Source organism: Somniosus microcephalus, chromosome 7 (assembly GCF_052327205.1).
Source record: "Somniosus microcephalus isolate GS21.2 chromosome 7, FLI_Smic_1.0, whole genome shotgun sequence".
In the NCBI taxonomy this organism is placed as follows: Eukaryota; Metazoa; Chordata; class Chondrichthyes; order Squaliformes; family Somniosidae; genus Somniosus; species Somniosus microcephalus.
In genome coordinates, this window is record NC_140993.1 from 76,489,761 (window position 1) to 76,509,149 (window position 19,389).

At 40.8% G+C, this 19,389-nt stretch overlaps 1 protein-coding gene across 4 annotated transcripts in view; it reads right to left on the reverse strand.

Moving 5' to 3' along the window:
- Positions 1–1,933: 1,933 nt before the first annotated feature.
- plekhf2 (pleckstrin homology and FYVE domain containing 2) overlaps positions 1,934–19,389 on the reverse strand; it is a 65,928-nt gene continuing 48,472 nt past the window's right edge. For all 4 annotated transcript variants that reach the window (XM_085992618.1, XM_085992616.1, XM_085992617.1 and 1 more), the window contains one exon: positions 1,934–7,849. In XM_085992618.1, coding sequence (XP_085848744.1) covers positions 7,095–7,841 — 747 coding nt within the window. In that variant the 5' untranslated portion in view covers positions 7,842–7,849 and the 3' untranslated portion in view covers positions 1,934–7,094. The remainder of the gene's footprint in view (positions 7,850–19,389) is intronic.

Genomic DNA, 19,389 nt, shown 5'->3' on the forward strand with positions numbered 1-19,389 from the left:
ATGAGACCTGGGTGTCCTTGTGCACCAGTCGCTGAAGGTAAGCATGCAGGTGCAGCAGGCGGTTAAGAAGGCAAATGGTATGTTGGCCTTCATAGCGAGAAGATTCGAGTACAGGAGCAAGGATGTCTTGCTGCAGTTGTACAGGGCCTTGGTGAGACCGTACCTTGAGTATTGCGTGCAGTTTTGGTCGCCTTATCTGAGGAGGTTCTTGCCATGGAGGGAGTGCAGTGAAGATTCACCAGACTGATACCTGGGATGGCAGGAATGACGTATGAGGAGAGATTGGGTCGATTGGGCTTATATTCGCTGGAGTTTAGAAGAATGAGAGGGGATCTCATTGAAACTTATAAAATTCTGTCAGGTCTGGACAGACTAGATGCAGGAAGGATGTTCCCGATGGCGGGGGAGTTCAGAACCAGGGGTCACAGTCTAAGGATAAGGGGTAAGCCATTTAGGACAGAGATGAGGAGGAATTTCTTCAACCAGAGAGTGGTGAACCTGTGGAATTCTCTGTCACAGAAGGCAGTTGAGGCCAATTCATTAAATATATTCAAGGAGTTAGATATATTTCTTAAGGCTAAAGGGATTAAGGGATATGGGGAGAAAGCAGGGACATGGTACTGAATTTGGATGATTAGTCATGATCTCATTAAATGGCAGAGCAGGCTCAAGGGGCCGAATGGCCTACTCCTGCTCCAATCTTCTATGTTTCTATGTTTCCCCAATGGCAAGAATGCCATCTGCGGTAACAGCAAAGTAAATGGGGTGCAAGGTCTTTTTGACTAACCGGTTAAGTGTTTAGTTGAAAACAGGTGTAAATTTAAAATCGATCATGCCAAAAGTTATTTATTTTACCCCATTTGTACTGGCAATTTAAATCCTACTCCTCCAGAGGATTTTTCTGCTTGCATTTGGCATGCAAATTTTTTTTTTTTTTTTTTTTAAATGCAAATTACCAGATATTTCTGAAGCAACCAAAACATACCAATTTCATTGTTATGTCCTAAAGGTTTTATTGTAGACTTGAGAGTCAAAGCATTCACATATTTTAATTTTACAATGAGAATACGCATCAGAGCATGTACAAAGTGTACTTAAATAACATACTGAATTTGTGGAACCAATGTAGAAAATTTCAACACCAGTTACTATTAATATTGTAAGTTATGTCTGCACACTAGCGACTTTATGCCTCAAGTTACACTGTGATTGGGGCATATTTGAGCCAATCAAGTATTTGACGTGCAATTTTACTACCCAACTCAGTGTAAACCGGACTTACCTGGTGGTTTCAGATCGATATTAAAAATGTCAGCACAAAAAAAGTATGAATAGTTCAAAGAATATTTCAGATACCAAACATTCTAAGCAGAGCACTCTAATGCCACGCACTTTTATCCTCTGAAGCACATTGGCATTTATGTAAATGATAGAAATCTGAAATGAACAGAAAATGCTGGAAACACTCAGGTCAAGCAGCATCTGTGGAGAGAGAAACAGAGTTAACGTTTCAGGTCGCTGACCTTTTGTCAGAACAGTCACAGACCTGAAACGTCAACTCTCGTTTCTCTCTCCATAGATGCTGCCTGACCTGCTGAGTATTTCCAGCATTTTCTGTTTACATGTAAATATTAGTTGTTGTTGATAAATGTTTATCGCTATTAGTGAACAGTTAGCCTGCCCATTAGTTGTGAATTTATAGAGGCTCTCAATTATTTTAAAGCTATGTCCAAATTTTACCCATTTAAAATAATGATTTGCAGGTCTTGTACACAGAACACACAGATGTGACTATTATCAAAACAATGCAAACTAACTAAATCCATTAGATTAAGGGTGCGTTCAGTTGAAACCCAAATGATTTTGTGCTGGTGAGGGTCAAAATAGAACAAATATTTCACTGTTTTACAGCAAGAAGCTATGAAGTCCAATGCACAGTAGAGATCAGTTTATTAGTTACATTTTGATGACAATTTTATAATTAAAAATCCTTAATTTTTCCCTCACCAATATATGAGATAAAGCTTTTTGAAGGCAAGTCATAAATGGAGACATTTTTTCACCTGTCTCCCAATTTTTAAAAAAATGTGATCTGGCAGGTTATGCAAATTTCTTGCAGATACCACTTGCACTACAGAGTAGAAAATGGCCCAATTTCAAGGAAGTCACCAAGTCTCAGGAATACAACTTGAAACACTGATGTCAAACTAAATGTGCCCGAAAAACTGAACAATTACAAAGCAGTTCAGTTTCTTTTTAAAAAAGGCAATTTTAGTTGTAGTAGAATACCCATTCTGCCTGGAATCATCACTTTATAACTTGTTAGTGTCAGATATCCACTAAAAGTATTTTAGGTAAGCAATGCAATATATTTATGTAACAAAATACATATGTTACAAAGTACTGAGCCCTTTCAAAAAGATTGAACAATTTACACATTACCAAGAATAGTCAACACCAAGAAAAATATCTACATCCGAGACTTGGAAGATGAATAACTGAAGGAATTCTACACCAACATATACAATTCAAAAGCAACAGCTTGCATGAACACCATAATCATTAACTGTAGATAATAAACATTTCATATTGTATTGAAAAGCTCAGACATTTCACTGACATCTTCCAACTCAGTGCAGCATGGTGCAAGACTCAGCTTCTACGTATGCGAGGGAAACCTTGAATGACGAGAGGTTATCACATTTATAATTTTTTTGCAGGATTCTTACTGAAGTGACAAATTTGCTGTCAGCAAAATATAGTAAAGTGCCAAATTTGAAAAAGTACATTATAAAAAAATGATACAGCTTGACAAAAGAACGGCAAAGTTTTTAAAAAGTCATTCCTTTCTAGTACAGAATAGCTGTAAGATGCAAGCCAAAAGACAGGACAGTAATCAAGCACATTTTTAAAATCTTATATTAATTTATGTACCCTTTGTACACCGATTTTTCCTGAGAAAGACAGCTTAGGAAAACAAGATTTTCGAACCTCTGTTTTAGGTCATCACAATTTTACTCCTACAAAGTTTAGCAATAGTTTATTATAGCTGGAAGTAACATGACTTTCTAGGATAGCTCACCAACAGTAACTGGTGTACAGAAAATTCATTAAAGTTAATTTCTCTTGGGTGTAATCTTGTTTGTTCTCTCCACCTCAACAACTGAATGTACGAGATGGGCCACAGAAAAATTACACTACAGATTTTCTATAGATACTGACATTCTCCATGGAATTCACCGGATGAGCAACTGAAAATAATTTTTAACTAAGTTAATTCTCAGGATTCCAAGTCAGTGTAATTTTTTTAAATGTCAGCTGCCTCAGTGATCTCATGCAGTCATGCCACAGTACGATGTTTAGTACATAAGGCCAGCCCTGTAGATCAGCCTCAAGTGCATCAGCTCCATCAAAAATCTATTTTACAATGGAGTCGATTAGCAACATTGAAACTGAAGAAAAAGGAGTTTCAATAAATCTGAACGTGATGCTTAAGTATTTTTTTGTAACAGTATTTTTCAATCTAGTAAGATGGGGGGGGGGGGTCATCTTAATTAGAATTAAGAGATTTGGTCACAGGATCAATTTTTTTTTTTTTTTTTTAAAAACAAATTCCCTCAGATGTCTAACCACTGTTTACCAAGTCACTGGCATATAAGCACAATTTGAAGCAAGTGAGTGTTCAAATACAGCGAGGCAATTAGGAGAATCAGCTAATGGAACTCCATCACACTCATCAATACTTGTAATGTATACATGTAGGTGTCAAACGGGGAGAAAAAAAATTATAGTTCCTGACATTTTTTAAAAACATTTCACGGCACCATTACTGACTAAATATGGAGGGGGGGGGGGCCGCGGGGGGACAAACAGAGCAGTAAAGTATTAAAACAATTGTATTTCATGCTACAGCCCATTACTAATTAATCAGCCAAATGAGAAAAAATGCTCTAGTAAAAACATCTGAGGCAACATGCCCAGCGGTGTAATGGCAAAGGAACACAAGGAATTAAAATCACTGAAAAAGAAACACTAATTTAGCCGAGCTCATCACCTTCCAGCAAAAATGTAGCACAGGTTAAAAATTTGGAGTTTGCCAACTGTTAGTTAGGTTTCTTTTCCTCAACGCCTCAGTTTGAAACGCAGGTTATTCTAGCAGCTTGAAACCCATAATACTGTCCATCAACCCATTTATACTGAGCTTCAGCATAAATAGAAGCAGTTTGTCAGTGGGTCAGAAATGTGAAACAGCAGCTCAGTTTGGTCAAAGCTGTGGGCAGGTGGATTAGATAAGATCTTAACAGATCAGACGTGACTTGTTGCTACACCTTTGACATAACCACAATGTGAACCACAGTATCAGTGAATGATCAATACTGTATATCCAAGGGCAGTGGCGATGAACCACAGCATCTAACCACGAAGCTTATTCTCTAGAACTGGCATTTGGAGAATAATGGAGGACTGCCACGGTTGCTGTTTATTACAAACGTTTCACATCATTAAGCTAGCTGTTGTATAATAGATTTTTTAAAAAGGAATAAGATAGCAAAGATTGGATCTTCTACTGCACAGAGTATTCACCACAAACTTACATCCTACTCTGCAGCTGGTCTTACAAATGTTAGGACACTATTCAAAAAGGTTTTATTTAGGTTATTCTAATTGATACTCGTTTACAAAAGGGAAAGTGAAAGAAGAGTTTGGTGCAGGACTATGCCTATGCTACAGAACAATTTACACAATATCGAGTTAGTAACAAACTCCCTGTAAATTGTTACCGGTGTACAAAGGGTTCAATTTCCTTGCATCACTGCTGCCATGTCAAGGCACTATATGGTCTGTAAGGAAATTCTCATTTCCACTTTACCTCATTCCCGCCCACCCCCACCTTGCTCATATGCATGAATTTGTTTAACATTTGCAGCTAATTAAGTCTATTCACTGCTTAGGGAATAATAAACTAACACCTGAATGTCAGGATTAAGTTCGTGACCCTATAGCTCAATGTTTTAAGCACAATCCTGGAGGCTATCAAAACTATCACTAGTTCAATCCAACTACTGAGCATTTCAGTTACAAAACAGATTTCTGAAAGTATTTTTGACTGAAATTTAATATGCCACAGAAAACCAATCATAAACATGGTATTTGGTCTTACTTCAATTTTACTATGAAGATTGGTATAGAACTCCCAAGTCCACTAGTTCAAGAATACCCCCATCATACTGGTAATTGGAAATCACAGTACTCCAAATTTGCCATGCAAATCAGTTTCCAATTAAGAGCAAAGATGGTATTGGCCATATTGACAAATGGTTTGCTCTTGACCACTGGAGAAAACAATGACATTGCAATTTCTCCAATCCCATTTTCCAGTCAGTATAATGAGGTAATGGGGTTATTCCATAGAAGTCAATAGAGCACAATTAATTCACATTTGCCTGCTCTGGCAGGAGCACCAAGTTTGAAAATCACAGCCAAACTGCTATGAATTGTGCTGATTAAGAATTCTGAATTCTTTGAGGATTACAATATAAACAGGGCATTAGTAAGTGCCATGCAATAGAACAAGGCACGTGGATCAACAAAGTGATAAAAGACTTGGTTTTTTTCCCCAAATACAGAAAACTTTGGTTTATCCAGAGGTTGTATGTCCGGAAACCTCGATCTAACAGCAGAAATCAGCCGCCGTTTTGGTTAGGTTTTTTTCTTCTCCTAGCATTATTTTTTTTTTTTTTTAATTAACAGTCAGGCTCTGGAAAGCGTCTCTGTAGCTTAGCAACAGCTTCAGAGACGCTTCCAAGGTACGGGCCGAGTGTTTACAAGCTGTTGCTAAGCAACAGTGTTCGTTGTCAGAAACCTCCGTATCCTTCAACATTAGCGCTGGTCTATCCGGAAGTTGAGATAGATCGGCAGCAGCTCGGTCCAGTCGGTGCCGGATATCGCGAAGTTTCCTGTAAGGTGTCAATGCCTAGCCAACAAGTCTTAGCCCCTCCCCCAATTTAATTAACAAAGCTTTAAGAATTTGAGGGGGGAAGTGACCTTGTTAATGTGAACTGGAGTATTACATATTTGATTTCAAGAAAGAAGTATTTAAAAGGTAACTGCAAAAGCAGGGAAATTGCCCTATAGATATTAAGTGAGATTTAATCAGAAAAATTTCTTAACATTTCCCAAAGTAATCTTGATTTTATGACAATCGTTAACAAGCTCCATAGCATTTCGTAGAATGGCTTCAGACTTGTTCACAATACAGACTGCAAACCTATATACGACCACTTGTGGCATAGCTCTACAAGATGTGGTTTTGTTGTTTGAGATTAAACAAAGGATATGGGGCAAAACAGCAAATTGTGGAGAGGAAGTCTGTGTGGTTTTTCAACATAAAGCATTTTCCCCATCAAGGTCCCAGTCTAGAAGAGCAATGTAAAATTAGACTTTTCTGCATTTGTTCAGCTCAGTCATATAGTTCTGTTACAGCACAATAAAAACCATTTTAGTCGTGTCCTAAACACAAAGCTCCCAAGATATATATATATTATATATATATATATATATATATATATTTTTTTTTTAATATATAAACTGGCCAATATCAAAATTTGACAGTTAAGTATATCAAAGTTTATCTGGCTAAATCTCACTATACATCCTTCCCCTTTTAAATCAACATTGCTGCTCCCAAAGTCCTTTTCATAGCAGTAACAGTTAGAGCACTTTTCAATTACAAAAAAAGATTTTTCATTTTAATTGTTGGGGAAAATACACAAAATAATGCAAACTGAGGACAATAAATTTATTTATTTTTTTTGCGCTGCCAGTCAGTAAATCAAGTAACTGGAAATGATCATGGTTACAACCAGCCCAAGAATGATATTTTGCAGTCAGCATTGTGTCCCTGCAGAAGAGATAAGAGTAGATACCATTAGTATATCCAACATTTAGGCACAGGTTTTGTATTAAGGTTTGCAGGTATAGTTTATGGCTAATTGTCACAGGAGGAAGGTTGTGTGAAGTTAATACACCTCAAAAGCAGTTCAATTGAAGTTTTACTCCAATTTATTTAAATACCGAAGCTGACATTTCACTTTTTAATCACTGCTGTCATCGTCGTCATCTTCATCAGATAAATTTCTAGGGCATTGGAGGGACCCACGGTAAAACTCAGAGCGATTTGGCAGAGTTGCAGTCAGCTGGCCAGTAGAGAGCAGATCATAGCAGAAGGAGCACACACGTACTGGTTTGGAGGATTGGCTGGGAAGAAGGAATCGCTTTTCTGAACAAGGCCCACACACAACAAATCCACATTTGCGGCAGTGATGTCGACGACTGACTGGTGTGAATTTGACTTTCTGACAACGCATGCATATATTCGCCTCAGAATCAGGTACCCAAACTGCAGCATGCTCATTACTGGGTACTTTCCCACTTTTTGACAACAAATCGGTGACACATTTGTTAATGTGATTCATCCACTCCGATTTCTCAGTAGCAGTAGCAGCATAAACAGCAAAGGATTTGGTTGGAGTCTTAATAAGCCAGCCATTGCGCAGCTCACCATCATCTTCAATGGAATCAATTGTAACGTTCTCCAATGGAATTATGTGCTGCTTGTTGTACTTCTTCTTTTGGATGACAATATTTCCATAGACAAGGATGTCATTGAACAGGAAAAACTGCCTGGCTTTTGGCTTCTTTCGACAAAGCTTCGTAAGAACTCCCTCGCCTATGAGTACCCGACCGGGAATAGTCAGGGGTTGGCCAGCTGCTCCAAAGCAGCTCTCAACCATGCCAATGCGTCGAGCATTTGCCTCACTGTTTGCTAAGCGGTCCACCATCTTGTTTTCTGTAAGGGAAAAACACAAATTATATGGTATTTTAAAATCTAGCTACCAAACATTTGGCTTAGAGGGGGTAAAAAAAACACATTAAATATAATTGATCTTTACGGTGGAAAATGAACAGTTGCAATCTAGAGAATCCACTACATAACCTAGGCATCTACTTTTGTTGCAAGGCAGGGGGATCAGACAGCAGACTATAGTTACAACACGAGGAATGGAAATCAATAATGCAAACGTATGAAAAGAGCTACTGGAGTGTATCACAATGAAAGGATAGCAAGCGCATTAAATCCTAATGGATTGTTAGGATATGAAATGCCCTACCAGAAACAATGACGGAAGCAGAACCCATTAGTACTTTTAAAAGGAAGTGGATAAATATTTGAAAAAAAAATAATGCGTATGGGGTAAGGGACTAAGTGGAGAGCTCTTTCAACAATTTGGCACAGGCATGATGGGCCAAATGTTCTCCTTTGGTGCTACAGTTTCTGCTAATGGATATTTCCAAATAGAGGCTACTATTCATGGTGCCAAAATTAGTTATTTTGACCTACACAAATATCCCTTACAGAAAAAAATCTTTAATATTCTGTCCTGATCATTAATTAACAGCAATATACAAATTTGACAGTTTCAGATTTCCTCACTTAATATTACACTTGATTTGGGCAACATACAGGAAACTTTGGTTTATCCGGAGGTTAACTGTCCGGAATGCTCAAGCCACCGGCAAAATTCAGGAGTCGGTTCAGTAAGTTTTTTTTCTTTTCGTTGCTTTTCCCCCCCCACTAGTCAGGCTCTGCAAGGTCTAGCTAAAGCTGTTGCTTAGCTACAGAGACGCTTGCAAGCTACAGCCGACTGTTTAGAAGCTGTTGCTAAGCAACAGGGTTTGTTGCTAGATACGGAGCTCAAAAGCTTCTGTATGTTTTAACATTAGCGCTGGTTTGTCCGGCAGTTTTGATGGGACGGCAACAGCTTGGTCCCGTCGATGCCGGATATCACAAGGTTTCCTGTATTTGATACGATCTGTCACTTACTTTATCCTGGTAGGTGAACTACTAAAAACACTAATATGTTCAACTGCCCATCCTCACCCTTTTCCCACTCAATTATAATGGTGGATTCACAAAATTTCCATTACTAAGAAACAACATTCCTTGCTAACTCTGCTCAAAATTTTAGGCCCGTGCATTTTAGTGAAGCAGGGCTGGAAAATTCCAATTGTCTCCTAGCCAGCGAGTTGCTTTCTAGCACAAATGAGCCTAAATAAATTTACTACTTTGATTTCCAAGTACTCAAATATTAACAAGTATTTTTATTTTAATAATAAATATGCAGTTATTTTCTTTTTGCAGGGGGGGAATTAGGCATTTCTCTTAAAACGTTGCCACTTTAGCAAGCACGGATAGAAGACTTTTCAGTTACTGACATTAACCCATTAAAAGAATTAATAGAATCGGTCATGTCCTTGTCGCAGATAAAGAATACCCAGTTCCCACTTTACAAACAAATCCCTGAAAATAATCAATCCTAACCGTGGGAAGAGATTTTTTTTAATCTATGCTGTTAGCATGCAAGGCTAGCAGAATATGTTTAGCACATGCCGTTTCAAGACAATGGGGATCATTTGAGCCCAGTGGGAGGTTGGGTCTATATTGGGCCTACACTCTCGAGTTTAGAAGAATGAGAGGTGATCTCATTGAAACATAAGATTCTGAGGGGGCTTGACAGGGTAGATGCCGAGAGGTTGTTTCCCCTGGCTGGAGAGTCTAGAACTAGGGGGCATAGTCTCAGGATAAAGGGTCGGCCATTTAAGACTGAGATGAGGAGAAATTTCTTCCCTCAGAGGGTTGTGAATCTTTGGAATTCTCTACCCCAGAGAGCTGTGGATGCTGAGTCATTGAGTATATTCAAGGCTGAGATAGATAGATTTTTGGACTCATGGGGAAAAATCACAGGATATGAGGATCGGGCAGGAAAGTGGAGTTGAGGTCGAAGATCAGCCACGATCTTATTGAATGGCGGAGCAGGCTCGAAGTGCCTTATGGCCTACTCCTGCTCCTAATTCTTATGCTCTTACAAAGCTGCTAGGGGATCCCCAGGAGGGCAGTAGCAGGCTTGATTGGCAGCTCAATTGACCAATCCCTGACAAAGAGCTGATGGAAGTCAAGTCTTTGGCTTCCTGTTGAAACAAACACACATTCAGTTAGCCACTGCTTCTAGTTCCAATTACTGGGTAGGATACACATTTCCAAATAGCTTGAGGGTTGTGTGGATTTAACCTCTGGGGCAATTAATTAAAAAAAAAAAAAAAAAATTCCTGGGATGTGGGAATCACTAGCATTTATTGCTCATCCCCAGCTGCCAGGAGAAGGCAGTGGTGAGCCTTATTCTTGGACTGCGGTTTGACACAACCAAGTGGCTTAGTATATTAAACGTGCACCAGAATGAATCTGGGACTTGACGATTATCCTGATCTGTATGGTATAAACAGTTCTAAATTGCATACTGCAGACTTATACCAACAGAACAACCTCTTCCATGATAGACTGCACATCGGAAAGAGTTCAGAAGTACTGCAGCATAGCACAGTAGTAAAGTAAATCAAATACGGATTGCAAGCATAAGTTTGGAAACACAGGCTAAGACACAAATGACTTTTAATCACAGTAAACACAACTGAATTCATAATCAAGAGTCTCTGCAATCATCCCTTTTTTCACGTAACATTCCGTAGTAAGAAACTGCTGAAAGAACCTCACTGCAGAAATTTTTGTTTAAAATGCCAACACGTATTGCACTGTTCCCATTCTACATTTAGATTAGTCTACTAGCAAGGCCTAATCATGGAAGCCAAAATTGGACATAATATAGAGCATCTGAAAAAGGATAGTAGTTGTTTAACGTTGAGCGTAGAAAACATTGTCAGAGGGACAATGACAAAATGGCCTGTTCCGAAATGTTAACCTAGATCTTTTTTCTTTTCAGATGGAAATGGTTCTGCTGTGTATTTCCAGCATTTTGTCAGATTTCTAGCTTTTGCAGTTTTTGTCTTTCCATTCCAACTGGAGACACCTCATGGAGAACCTCTAATGTAAAACTATTAAAGCAACTCAGGAACGTGGAACACAAAGTTAGAGTGGATTAGGTACCAAGATACCTTCTCGGTGAGGAAGTAAATATCGGCCTTGGGAGGGCAGTAGCAATAAGCATTATCAAGGAGGTGGGAGGAATGGAACGGGGAGGTGCTTGAATCGGGAGAAGGCACCAGCGTAGTTGGGGGTGGGGGGAAGAAAGAGGCCAAGGTGTGACTTGATGAGGGCTATTCAAGCAGAATCTGATCTTAGTTTAAAAATTTCCCCTCCACATGTCTGTGCCAATAAACAAGGCTACTACAGTATTATCTGTGGATTTTCCTTAATACCTTCAATTAGCAGTACACATTTTAGCTCAGTTGATAGCACTCTTGCCTCAGTCAGAAAAAAAACCGAACTTGTATTTATATAGTGCCTTTCACTACTTCAGGACATATTAAAGCACTTTACAGCCAATTAAGTACTTTAGAAGTGTAGTCACTGTTGTAATATAGGAAATGCAGCAGACAATTTGCACACAGCAATGAGATAATGACCAGATATTTTTTTTTTTAATAAAGTGAAGTTGGTTGAGGGATAAATGGTGACCAGGACACCAGGGAGAACTCCCGTTATTCTTCGAATTGTGCCATGGGATCTTTTATGCCCACCCTAGAGGGCAGACAGTTTAATGTTTCATTTGAACAACGGGTCACTGCTGAAAGCAGCTAGTGGGTTCAAGCCCCACTCCAGGATGAGCAGGTAATCTAGTGCTGCATTGGTGGAGGTGCTGTCTTTCAGATGAGGAAATTAAACTGAGGCCTTGTCTGCCGATTCAGGTGGATGTAAAAGATACCATGGCACGTGAAGAGAAAGGAGTTCTCCCAGTGTTCTTGCCAACCATTCCTTCCTCAACCAACAAATTAACTGGTTATTTATCTCCCCACCATTTGTGTGACTTTGCTGTGTACAAGTTTGCTACCATGTTTCCTAAATAACACCAGTGATTGCACTTCAGAAAGTAATTCACTGGATTAATTCACAGGAAAAAATCCTGAGGATATGAACAGCGTTCTATAAATGCAAGCTCCTCTTTTCTTAATTTTGCCCAGTGTGGTGGGTGGGTGGTGGCGAGGGAGGGAACTGAAACAAGTACAAACAAAATCCAATGCAGCTACGTTAGCAAGATACTGCAGATGTTGGAAATCCGAAATAACGGAAAATGCTGGAAAAACTCAGCAGATCAGGCAACATCCGTGGAGAGAAATTTGAGTTGACGTTTCGGGTCGAACCCTTATTCAAAACTGGAAAGAAAAGAAAATAGATCGAAGGCAGGGCTGCGATCGGACAAAAGAAGTGAAAGAAACAAAAGAGCTCCTTTCCCACCCCCCCCCCCCACTTCCTTTTGTTTCTCTCTCACACCTGGCAGCTATCTCTTGCCCTGCCAGTACACTTTACACCTAATCTCAGCCTATTACCATCTCGTCTAGCTCTTTTGTTCGATCGCAGCCCTGCCTTCGATCTATTTTCTTTTCTTTCCAGTTTTGAAGAAGGGTTCGACCCGAAACGTCAACTCAAATTTCTCTCCACGGATGTTGCCTGACCTGCTGAGTTTTTCCAGCATTTTCTGTTGTTATTTCCAATGCAGCTACTGTAGTTTGTTTATCCAAAATCAGAAAATGCTTTAAACACTCAGCAGGTCAAGCAACATCTGTAGAGAGAAAAAACAAAGTAGCATTTTGATTGCATCAACTCTGTCAGAATTGATGTTCTGACAAAGAGCTTGCACACTCAGAAAGTTAACGTGTGTTTTCTCCACAGATGCTGCCTGACCTGCTGAGTGTTTTCAGTATTTTCTGTCTTGTTTCAGATTTCCAGCATCTGGAATAGTTGGCTTTTTGTTCATATTACTTATAAAGCAGTTTCATTCACATTGACAGATGTGATCAATAGCCAAAAGGTGTGTAGCAGGGAGGAAAAATAAGGCCAGCTTCATTACAAAACACAGGTTCAACTGGTCATTCATCTTATTGCAGTTTGAGTTGCTGCTGGTGCAAAACAGCCACTACACTTCTAAAGCAAAAGCAAAATACTGCGGATGCTGGAAATCTGAAACAATAGAAAATGCTGGAAACACACAGCAGGCCAGGCAGCATCCGTGGAGAGAGAAACAGAGTTAATGTTTCAAGTCTGGGACCCTTCATCAGAACTGGAAAAAGCTGGAGATGTAACAGATTTTAAGCAGGTGCAGAGGGGGGGGGGGGGTGGGGGAGGTAAGGAATTGAAGGAACTGTCTGTGCTAAGGTAAGAGGCAGGAAAGATAAAATGTTGCAAATGGGGATAGCAAAAATCACAGCATGAAAAATGGGAGATGGGGTTATAGTCTAAAATTGTTGAACTCAATGTTGAGTCCAGACCCCTGTAAAGTGCCTAATCAAAAGAGGAGGTGCTGTTCCTCGAGTTTACACTTTAAAGCACTTTGAAATGTTCCCAACTTCTTTTCTCTACTGCAAACCGTCTTCTTAAACCCCCTCTCCCGTCTCCTCCACATTCACCTCCAACAAGTGCAAGGAGCTCATGGACTTCTTTGTCACTAAGATTGAGACCATCTGCCTCTACCACTTCCCTCCCTTCCCCTAGACCACCGGGCCAAACTTCCTCGAAGGTCACCCCCCTGCCCTGAACTCTCATCTTTCTCCTGTTTCTCACTCATCTCTGCTCATGCCTTCTTCGGGCTCATCTTGTCCAGAAGACCCACTTCCTGCTCCTATTTCCACTAAACTGCTGACCACTCAACTTCCTTTCCTGGCTCCCATATTACCGGATATTGTTAACGGTTCTCCCTCCTCAGGTACTGTCCCCTTTTCCTTCCAATCTGCCGCCATCACTCCTTTCCTCAGAAAACCAACCCTTGACCCTCCGTCCTCGCAAAACTCCGCTCCATCTCCAATCTCCCTTTCCTCTCCAAAATCCTCGAACGTGTCGTCACCTCCCAAGCCAGTGCCAGTCTTTCCCGGAACTCTGTTTGAATCTCTCCAATCAGGTTTCCGTCCCTGCCACAGTACCAAAACGGCACTCAAAATCACAAATGACATCCTATGTGACCCTCCTTGTCCTGTCTGCAGCCTTTGACCACACCATCCTCCTCCAATGCCTGCCACCGTCGTCCAGCTGAGTGGGATTGCACTCGCCTGGTTCCATTCTTATCTACCTAATCGTAGCCAGAGAATCACTTGCAGCGGCTTCTCTTGCCGCTCCTGCATCGTTCCCTCTGGTGTCCCCCAAGGATCTATCATTGGCCCCCTCCTATTTCTCACCTACTGCTGAAACCCTCATCCATGCCCTTATCTCTAGACTTGACTATTCCAATGCACTCCTGGCTGGCCTCCCACATTCGAGCCACGTAAACTTGAGGTCATCCAAAACTCAGCGGTCCGTGTCCTAACTCGCACCAAGTCACGTTCACCCATCACCCCTGTGCTCGCTGACCTGCATAGGCTCCCGGTTAAGCAACGCCGCGATTTCAAATTTCTCATCCTCATTTTCAAATCCCTCCATGGCCTCGCCCCTCACTATCTCTAATCTCCTCCAACTCCACAACCCCCGCCCCCCCCCCCACCTCACCCCGAGATATCAGCGCTCCTCTAATTCTGCCCTCTTGAGCATCCCGGATTATAAATCGCTCAACCATTGGGGGCCGTGCCTTCTGTTGCCTTGGCCCCGAGCTCTGGAATTCCCTGCCTAAACCTTTCCGCCTCGCTTTCCTTCTTTAGGATGCTCCTTAAAACCTACGTCTTTGACCAAGCTTTTGGTCACCTGCCCTAATTTCTCCTTATGTGGCTCAGTGTCAGTGTCATAAGAAACAGGAGCAGGAGTAGGCCAATCGGCCCCTCGAGCCTGCTCCGCCATTCAATAAGATCATGGCTGATCCAATCTTGGCCTCAACACCACTTTCCCGCTCTCTCCCCATACCCCTTGACTACCTTGTAGTTCAAATGTCTGAATATATTCAAGGCGGAGATTGACAATGACTCCAAAGATTCACGACGCTCTAAGAAAAAATTCCTCCTCATCGCCGTCTTAAATGGGCGACCCCTTATTCTGAAACTATGCCCCCTAGTTCTAGACACCCCCACTAGGGGAAACATCCTCTCAGCAACTATCCTGTCAATCCCCCTCAGAAGGTGAAGCACCATGGGACATTTTATTGCATTAAAGGCACTATATAAATACAAGTTGTTGTTATCTATAGGCTGACCCTCTGCGACATTATCCAAAAACACAGCGTCAGTTTCCACATGTACGCCGACGACGCCCAGCTCTAGCTCACCATTACCTCTCCCAACCCCTCCACTGTCTCTAAATTGTCAGACTGCTTGTCCAACAACCAGTACTGCAGGAACAGAAATTTCCTCCAATTAAATATTGGGAAGACCGAAGCCATTGTCTTCGGTCCCTGCCGTTCCTTAGCCACAGACTCCATCCCTCTCCCCGACAAGTGTCCGAGACTGAACCAGACTATTCGCAACCTTGGTGTCTTATTTTACCCCGAAATGAGCTTCTGATCACATATTCGCGCCATCACTAAGACCTCCTATTTCCACCTCCGGAACATCAGCCAACTCCACCCCTGCCTCAGCTCATCGGTTACTGAATCCATGCCTTTATTACCTCCTACATTACAACAGTGACTACACTTCAAAAGTACTTCATTGGCTGTAAAGTGCTTTGGAACGTCCGACGGTCGTGAAAGGCGCTGTATAAATGCAAGTCTTTCTTTTCTTTATTATCTCTAGACTTGACTATTCCAACACACTTCTGGCCAACCTCCCACGTTCTACCCTCCGTAAACTTGAGATCATCCAAAACTCTGCTGCCCGTGTCATAACTCGCACCAAGTTCCGTTCACTCATCACCCCTGTGCTCGCTGACCTACATTGGCTCCCAGTTAAGCAACGCCTCAATTTTAAATTTCTCACCCTTGTTTTCAAATCCCTCCATATCTCTAATCTTCTCCAGCCCCACAACCCTCCGAGATATCTGCGCTCCTCTAATTCTGGCCTCTTGAGCATTCCCGATTTCAATCGCTCCACCACTGGTGGCCGTGCCTTCAGCTGCCAAGGCCCCAAGCTCTGGAATTCCCTCCCTAAACCCCGCCACCTCACTTTCCTCCTTTAAACCTACCTCTGACCAAACTTTTGGTCATCTGTCCCAGTATGTCCTTATATGGCTTGGTGTCAAATTTTGTTTTATAACACTCCTGTGAAGCGTCTTACGACTATTTCACATTTAGGGAGCTATATAAATACAAGTTGTTGTTGGCGGGTAACTAGCGGACAAGTACAGCAACTTCATATCCTTACATGAAGTTCAATGCAGAGTCTATCAGCGAGGTACCAGTGGAGCACAGCTTGTGGAGGAGCAGGGTAACTCGGACAGCAACTTCCAAATTTCCCATTTAACTACGCATGTGCAGACTCCAAAAGTTGCTGACTGATTTACTGCATAATAACAGTGAACCAAGACATGCAAACTCTGGGCCTTGTATCCAATAAGATTCCGCAAGTACTGAAAGGATAACGGGTAAAAATGTCTTTGGCCCGGATTTTCTTACAAGGCCCAGAGTTTGCATGTCTTAGTTCATTTGGGCCCTAGTCCAGGTGTTGAGCCTGCTCAAGAAATACATACTTTTTCAGCTCACAAATAAGACAGCGTTTGGAATCAGGTAACTTTGGGTTTACAAAGTATAGTGCTGATAGGAGTGGGCTTTCCCCTCATGCTTGACCAACCTTGTTGCATTACTTGAAGTAACAGAGAGTAGACAAGGGTCATGCAGTGGATGTGATTTATGTGGAATTTCAAAAGGCCTTTGATAAGGTACCACATAGTAGACTCATGACTAAGCTCAGAGCATGTGGAGTCAGGGGACAGTTAGCAGAATGGAGAGCAAACTGGCTACAAAGAGATTAGCGGTTAAGACTGGCAGAAGGTGGGAAGTGGTGTTCCAGAGATTGGTGCTGGGACCACTGTTGTTCACTATTACATAAATGATTTGGACTCGAGAATCAGAAGTACTATATCAAAATTTGCAAATGACACCAAATTGGGGGGTATAGTTAATACTGAGGAGGACTGTGGCAAAATACAAGACGAGGTTAACAAACTTGCAGAATGGGCGTGTAAATGGTAAATTAATTTCAATATAGCCAAGTGTGAGGTGGTGCATCTTGGGAGGAGGACTAAGGGTCCACCTACTCCTTGGAAAATCAGAGTCCAAATAGGGTATATGTGCAAAGGGATCTCAGGGTACAGATACATACATTAAAAGTAGCAACACAGGTTAACAAAGCCATAAAAAGGGCAAAGTTCATTTCTCAAAGAATAGAATTCAAAAGCAGAGAAGTTATGTTAAACCTATATAGAACCTTGGTTAGACCACACTTGAGAGTACTGTACACAGTTCTGGAGTCCATATTCCAAAAAGGATAAAGACACACTGGAGAAAGTGCAAAAAAGATTTATAAAGGATGATACCAACACTGATAGTTGTATGCTATCAGGAAAGACTGAACAAGCTGTGGCTCTTTCCCCAGAAAAAGGACTGAGCGGTGAGAGGATAGGTGTCTTTAAAATATTAAAGGGTTTCACTTGTGGAGGGAGTCAAAAACTGGGGCCAGCAATATAAGATAGTCACTAATAAATCCAATAAGGGATTCAGGGGAACAACTTTACTCAGTGGCGAGAATGTGAAACTCACTACCACATGCAAATAGCATAGATGCATTTAAGGGGAAGCTCGATAACTACATGAAGGGGAAAAGAATAGGATAGAGGGAGACTAAGTAAATAGAGTGGGAGGAGGCTAATGGGGCGCATAAACACTGGCATAGACCAACCAGTTGGGCCGAATGGCCTGTTTGTGCTATAAATTCGATGTAACTATCACATGACCTAGGCACTCAACAGTGCCAGTCGGTATGGAGTGAAAATTAAGCGATCCCTGCGTCAAACAGGGAAAGCGACTGTTTGTCGCACCAGAACTGCAGCAAGCCAACATTGAAATTTCTAGATTTTAATTTGGCTTATTTGTAACTCTGGAATTCATCTTTTGCAAAACAATTAATGAGCTTAAATCAGTTTAAAGCCCAAGTCTTATCTACAGTATACTGTTTTTCCATTGGAACTGCAAACAATTCTTCCCAGAAACATTCCTGAACTTTTTTTTTTTGCAAATAACTATGCTATAATTTTTATTTTGCACCACCTTTAGTGAAGTTAAATTGAGAATGCTTCAGACTTTTCTATTGAAATATTCAACAATGCCATATGACCTAGGTCAGTTACAAGACATGACATCCACCAGATTAAATCCCCATTGGGAAAAATCAGAAAAGCTGAACAGCTGCTTCTATCTACCGTACATACAGTAGTTTAATGTAGCTGGGAAGGAAGATTGTAGATGGAAGGGGCAGGGCAAATTGCAAGCAAAAGATGGGAGGAATCGAAAAGAAACACTTTTAGAAATGGGAAAGGGGAAGTTCGGACAAATGAGTGGATACGGTGCTAAAATTTCACAATATTAAACAGTTGACGGTTAACAAAATAACTTGCCACTGATTGCACTTCCTCTTCAGTCTAACAAGTCACTACAGTACTCAAAGTCTCAAGTGTTTGAACCACATATTGACAACTAATTGAAATCGGCTGAAAGCACAATACATCACAAAAGCAGTCTAAAGTAGTGACCTAACAACTAGGTGCAACTATAGTTGAGAACTAAAAAAAAAACACAAAATGAAAAGAAAATCCTAATTGAAAGAGTTTGTCTTGTGTAGGTTATATATTTAGGTTTGCCACTTTATAAAGGAATCGTTCAAATAAATTATAACCAATCTCTTCCCAAAAGACAGGAGAATCTGCAAAAATTCATATGACATTTTCTCCATTCATTAACAGATTATAAAATGTCCCACTAAATGCATACACCCAATATCCTATTTACACTGAAAACAGGTCAAAGGGGATAACTTACTGTGCAACATGCTTTACCAGATGTGGAAACACGACTGGAAAATTTGAATTAAACATTTTGCAGGTTATATTTGAATCAATTAAATTTACAAATGCTTTAAAACACTTCATAAATACCTGCAATAAATGGGCCTTTCTGGTTTTTGTTACCCGGAGAGTTTCAGCCCTAGTCATAAATTTAAAATATTAAAATGCTGATGTGCTGTTCTATTTTAAATGCGTTTGGTTTTATCCTCCATTACTGAACCACTAACACATCAGAAATCTGACCCAGCAATACTAGGAGGGACCTTACTATCCTACACAACAAATGCAAACAATATTTTCTGGAAGTATGAGGATTGTTTCTGGTCATCGAGATAAGTCCAACATGTCCTGCTGGAGAACTATCTTTGGCTTGACACAAGGCTGCAATCATTATCTAAATAAACTTCCTG